At 36.6% G+C, this 6,589-nt stretch overlaps 1 protein-coding gene across 1 annotated transcript in view; it reads right to left on the minus strand.

Annotated features, from left to right (window-relative positions):
- The window catches only part of TMEM67 (transmembrane protein 67), a 96,071-nt gene that overhangs the window by 45,175 nt on the left and 44,307 nt on the right, over window positions 1–6,589 (minus strand). Inside the window, exons 15-17 of the mRNA XM_006859218.1 lie at window positions 4,080–4,136; window positions 2,471–2,569; window positions 388–486 (exon numbers count right to left, since the gene is read on the minus strand). Of these exons, the coding sequence (XP_006859280.1) occupies window positions 388–486; window positions 2,471–2,569; window positions 4,080–4,136 (255 nt within the window). The remainder of the gene's footprint in view (window positions 1–387; window positions 487–2,470; window positions 2,570–4,079; window positions 4,137–6,589) is intronic.

Consider the following 6,589-nt stretch of genomic DNA (forward strand, 5'->3'; position numbering starts at 1 on the left):
TAAGACAGGGAGCTCATGTTGCACTTAATAACATACACTCCAGGGTAAGTCAGCATTTGCCTCAGTGTTCGAGATCAGAACCAGCCAAAACCTACCCATTGCTCTCAAGTCCATTCCAACTCACAGTGACCCTAGAGGACAAAGTAGAACTGGCCCACAGGGCTACCAAGCTTGTAATCTTTATAGAAGCAGACTGCTACAACTTTTTCCCACAAAGTAAATGGTGGGTTTGAACCACTGACCTTTCAGTTAACAGCTGAACATTTGAACCACTGTACCAATTTTAAATTGGAAATGCCCCCAAAATAAAAATAGCTCAGTTATAAAGAAAGCTTACCATAATTATTGATGCATTGGCATTTAGATTAAATTCAGAAACTCACTTACTTTGAAGAAAATAAGCCAGTAAAGACCTATTCCTGCTGTGATAATAAAGAAAACATTGGCCAGATCACCAGCATAGAACACCAAGAATTTCATAACTGTCTGCAATTAAAAATAAAAGTCACAGTTACTAACCTCATTAAAGACTCAAGTCTATTTATACTACCATTGAAAATAACACATCACCTACCCAGTTTCTCAAACATGAAACCTGGCTTCAAGCATCCATGCATCATGCAGATAGAAAACCTAAAGTCCACCCCTAGATAACTTTCTGATCCTCACCTTTTGGTCTATCCCAATAGCCTCTATCTTATTTAAGCCTGTCTCATCTTTCACCATATAAGACCATTGGAACTGTTTCTTAAAATCTATCCTCCATACAAACATCAGTTAGTTACCTTTATAAAATACAAATTAGGTTATGTTACTCCCCTTCTTAGAAATGTACAATGGCTCTTTACTAACCACAAAACATAAGTTCTGGTCCACAACATGGATCAAAATGAACTTTCAAGACTCATCTGCCCGTTCCAACCACTTATCCAAAGCATAACTATTCCACACTTTCATCTTCCAATACTTTATGAAATGGGAACTGTTTTATCAAATATTCTTCCCTTTTTTCTTGTCAGCTGTGAGGGCAGAGACCGTGTCTGTCTTTGCTCACCAACATCTGTACCAGACACACAGTAGGTCCTCAGTGACTAGATGTACAGTAAACCACATTAAAGTTCACTTTCTGGAAAGCCTTTCTTGATTAATCCAAGCACAAACAAATTACTAAGCAGCTCTCCTCATGTTCTTCATCAGCAAATTAAGATAATATGAGGAGGGTACAAAAAGTTTATGGAAAAATGGAATTAAAAAATACTGGAATTTTTCCATGAACTTTCTGAAGTATTCTCATTCATACCTGCTACTGGAATACTGTAAAAATTGTATGAGTAGAAAATTTACTTCTGCCTCATTTTCATCATGTGAATAATAATAAAATCTAACCTCACTGGGTTATTGTGAGGATTAAATGAATTACACATTTAAAGTTTTTTTTTAAAAAGTGTCTTGCCATGGAGAAATAGAGCAGCTAAGGACTCTACACTCATGGAAAGAGGAAGACTATAGGCTGGCAGCCAGGAGACAGGGTTGCAGAATGTACCCTTTGTTGTTTAAATGATTATATATTCCTGAGTGTTTTTGTGTACACTCCCCCCACACACACCCCAAAAAAAACAAAATCAGAGGGAATCGAAGCAAATACTGTTGAATGATGATGCACGGAGGAGACTGTAATCATTGCAATGAATCAATGAGTATAAAAACCAGTGTTCTCCTCCCATGTAAACTATCACTCAATTCACAACAAAAGTTAAAAAAAAAAAAGTGTTGTGCACATGGTAGTCAATAAACATTAGGTTAAAAAAAAAGTATATAAATAAATACATATGTGCAGAAGGAAACTATAGTTAATAGAATAAAATGATAAAGTGCAGGAGATTTTTGTGATCTTGAGACAAGGAATGTTTTCCTATATAAGACCCTAAAAAAGGCATACCATAACAAGAAAATATTCAGCTATAACAATACTAAATTCTCTTAAACAAAGTATCACTTAGATTTAAAAAACAAAACAAAAAGCAAACCATGGTCATATATTTGGAGGCAAAATTTCAACATCAAAAAGCAAAAGGACTCCCTTCAACTAAACATGAAAAACTGGAAACAATATAAAAATGGTCAAGGGATATAAACAGTTCACAGAGAGGGAAACCCAAGTGATTAACCAGCATATGAGAAGTAACAAGAAAATAAAAATAAATTATTAATGAAATACTACTTTATATTATCAAACTGACAAAAATTGAAAGGCTAGAAAAATGTGTTGGCAAGGGAATGTGGGAATAAGAACACACTGCTGGTGAGAGTGTAAACGAACATACAGCAACATGGCAGGGGAACGAAGTAGACACATATCCTATGACCCAGCAAATGCCTCTCTTACTCCTACAGCCCAGAGAAACCCAAGTCCACTAAATCCAGAACAGTTACAGTTAAAAATATCGCTTGAAAACTCTAAAGATCATACCTGTAAGTCAATCATGGGACTTCCAATGCGCCTCTTCCATCCTGCTGTCTTCAAAAGAGACAACAAAACTGCCAGCCCACCCAACACACCCAAAGCAATCTAAAAATAAGAAGAACATTTCAGAATTTATGTAATTTCTAGAAAGAAGAAAGTGCTCAAGAAATGATGGGGAAGGAAGGCTACACTGAAAGGACACAGGAACCAAGGTGAAAGAATTCCCAACAGCTACATCTGAGATAATCTGAGGGTGCAAAAAGATGCAAATTATAATCACTAGAATACTATAATTATCTAAGGATCTATAGTGATTTATATTAATGAGTGAATAAATATATAAGTAAATGGGGGAGGAGGGATAACTCCTCCTTACAACAGAATTCCAGTGAATAAATATAGAAGGAATGATGGGAATAATCACTCACAAGTGAATATCACAGTAGTATCTTCTATGTTGTTATTGTTATGTGCCGTGGAGTCGGTTCTGACTCACAGTGACCCTCTAAAGGGTTTCCGAGGCTGTAAATCTTTATGGGAACAGAAAGCCTCATCTTTCTCCGGTGGAACAGCAGACAGTTTTGAATTGCTGACCATGAGATTAGTTGTCCAATTTGTAACCACTACGCTACCAGAGCTCCTTAGTATCTTTTATAGTCAAGATCAATTACCGCTAAAATTATGATAGCAAAGGATGATGAGAAACAGGATATTTGCAGTTTCAAAATGTCTCCACACAGACACTTATTAATTACAATGGATTGTTGTTGTTGTTGTTAAGTACCATCGAGTCAATTCCAACCAATAGCTACCCTGTATAGGATTTACGAGGAGAGGCTGGTGAGCTTGAACCGCTAAAACTGCGGTTCAAACCAACTTTGCGGTCCAGCGCATTAACGCACATAGCCACACCAGGACTCCACCTTAGCCATGTGATGAAAATGAGCACAACCAGTAATAAGCGTTCATGCGTAGTGAGTATGTGCTTAAGACACAGTGTGATGCTAACCATCTCCATATTAGCAGTTCTTCTCTTCAGTAACTGGCAGCCCCTCACCCTCCCATCCCCCCAAGTGGAGAGGTGACCTGGTCAGGAGGATATGATTAGTGTCCACACAGCATGTCTTAAGCAGATACTCAATACACTTGAACACACTGCACTAGCAAAAGGGAAAAAACACCGCCGAACAAGTGAGTCCCTGAAGCTCACTCCTTGTTGTTCAAGCGTCAACTGTAATTACCCAGTACTCTGTTAAAAGTCATGAAAGACAAACAAAAATTGAGGAACAGTCACAGACTAGAAGAGACTAAGGAGATATGATTGCTAAAAGCATGTGGAATCCTGGTCCTGAAATTTTAAAAAACTGTTAGTGAAAACACTGGTGATATTCTGCTACTACAAGAGGACTACATGAATAAAATTTCTTCACTGTGATCATTGTTACATGGGTTGTGTCAGATGTTAGTTAACATTAAGAAACCAACTAAAAGGTATGTGAGTAAATATACTATACATTCTGAAACTTTCCTGTAGATAAAAAGTTTTTGTTTTTCATTTCTTGTTTTTAGTTTAAACACATACTGTAAATATTTTGACAAGTTTAAATAAACTCACATCTGTCTGGACATGTGCCTCTCCTTGATTCATTTCATAGTTGACCGCGAAAGAAACCTGACATTTAAAAGAAAGCAAATTAGCCCTACTGAAATTATGAAATGCAAAGCTACTCAATATAAAAATATATTTGGAGCCAGATTTTACCATAAATGCCTTATTTTTAATTGCCAATATTATTAGCACTGACGTTTATGCATATATAAATGGATAAACTTTTGGAGATTATACATGTTGCTTTAAGTATCTCCTTTGACACACATTAAAGAAAGAGGGAGTTCGTTAGAAGCTATGTTACGTTCCTTAACAGCAACTCAGGCCAAGCATATTTCAATTTTTTTGTTTTTTAACTTCCTGCTATGAATTGAGTGGAGGTTTAAAGAGCAAATCAGTTTTACATTCAACAATTCATACATATTTTGTTTCATGTCACTGACTGCAATTCCCACAATATTCCATTTTTCTCCCTGTTTCCCATTTCTAGTCCTCCTCCTCGCCTAACCTCTCTGAACTTTGTCCATGAGTAAATGCAGCCCTTTTGAGCTCAAATGGCTGATTATTCTAAGGAGTATGCACCTCCCTAGTGGTAAAGTTCTCCTCATAGACCCTTCTATTGCGCAGCATATTTCAATATTTGATAACTAAGGAATGCAACTGATATATCAAAAAGTTAGCAACTCGATAAACATTATACCTTAAAACAAGGCAGATTAATCTAAGGACAGAAAGAGATAGAAGAACAAGTAAAGGGTAAAAGAAGTAGGACTGGGAGGAAAGAGAAGTAAAATACCTAAGTTCTACCAAGGTCACAGAATAGGAGATATGCAAATTAGGGAAAAGTTATGAGTATAGTGTCTTATATTGTAAAAATGTCACATTAAAAAAGTAAAAGCCACTCTAAGTACAAGTCATCAAGGACCTTCATGAAAGAGGTTTTCAAAGAAATAATATGCCAAGAACCGGACTTCAAATGAAAGAGTAAATGGTTACATAGTGAAGAAAGGCTGGGCAGAATTAAGGGAAGATTTTTGTTTGATTGGTTGATACAGTTTGTTGATATAGATGGGCAACTTGAAGTACTTGTCTAAGCAAAGGAAAAGGACTATCAATAAGGCTCGCTGAATAAAGGGTTAGAGGTGAAACATGATGCTGGGAAAAATAATGTAAATGAGAAAAGGTACTTGTTTCTTAGAAACAGGAACAAAACAAGGGAAGGATAATGAAAACAGAGATTCTGAAGTATTAAGGAGGAAATCTAAACTGGAGATCCATCTGGAGAAAAAATGAAACAGGATCCACACTTCACATCATATATAAAACTACCTCAAGTTGTATCGAAGAAATGTAAAACCTAAACTATAAAGATCAAAGAAAAATTACAAGAAAACTTAGGAACCCTAATTTATGGCATAAATGTTGTTTTAAGTGTCACCAAGTCAGTTCTGACTCATAGCAACCCTGTATAGGGTTTCCAAGGAGCAGTTGGTGGGTTTGAACCACTAATCTTGTGGTTAGCAGTTCAGAGCTGATCCTACAGTGTCATACCAGGACTCCTATTTTTATGGTATAAATACAACAACAGAAACCAAACCCACTGTCATCAACTTGATTCTGACTCATAGTGATCCTACATACAGTTTCTGAGACTGTAAATCATTATGGGAGCACACAGCCTCATCTTTCTCCCACTGGAGTGGCTGGTGGCTTTGAACTGCTGACCTTGCAATTAGCAGTTCAACATCTAACCTACAGCACCACCAAAAAAAAAGTCAAACAGTATTACTGCAATATCACAGAAATCTTTATTAAACAAAAATATCAAAACAACAAGCTACTATTTCTCAACGCATACATCCTCCATTAAGCAATACCCCTTTTTAAAGGCACTGTTGTTATCTCTTGGAAGGAGGGTTTCCATTCCTTAAAGAACTCTGTGCTCTTCCATTTACACCACCACATCAAAGCAGCAGTTGTGGTATCTTCAAGACATTCATATCATGTTCCTTTTGAACGTTCTTTGAATTGGGGGAACCAAAAAAAAAGTCTGAAGGGAAAAGACCAGGACTGTAGGATGAACAGGGTAAGATTTCCCATAAACACTCTCATAGGACAGCCCTTGCTAACACTGAAGAATGAGCAGGTGAAATGTCGTGATGGCAAAAAATTCCTCAGCACAATTTTCCTTACCTTTTTTCATATCAATGCATTTTCAATTTTCCTAAAACATCCTTTAAGAAGCCACCACAATCACTCTGTGTTGTTCAAGAAAATTTACCAAGATTACCCTTTGGAATCCCAGTAAACAGTCACCATATCCTTCTAAACAGACTTTCTGCCTTGTGTTTAACTGGTGCATCAACTGGTGCAGTAGATTCTCTCAGAAGCCACTGTGTTGTCGTGTTTGTTTGTTTTTTTTATTAATTTAAGGTTTTTATTGTGAATTGAGTGAAAGTCTACAGGGCACATCATCAGTTTCACATTCAACCATACATATAACTTGTTTCATTACA

The sequence above is a fragment of the Chrysochloris asiatica genome, unplaced genomic scaffold (assembly GCF_000296735.1).
Source record: "Chrysochloris asiatica unplaced genomic scaffold, ChrAsi1.0 scaffold00031, whole genome shotgun sequence".
Classification (NCBI taxonomy): Eukaryota; Metazoa; Chordata; class Mammalia; order Afrosoricida; family Chrysochloridae; genus Chrysochloris; species Chrysochloris asiatica.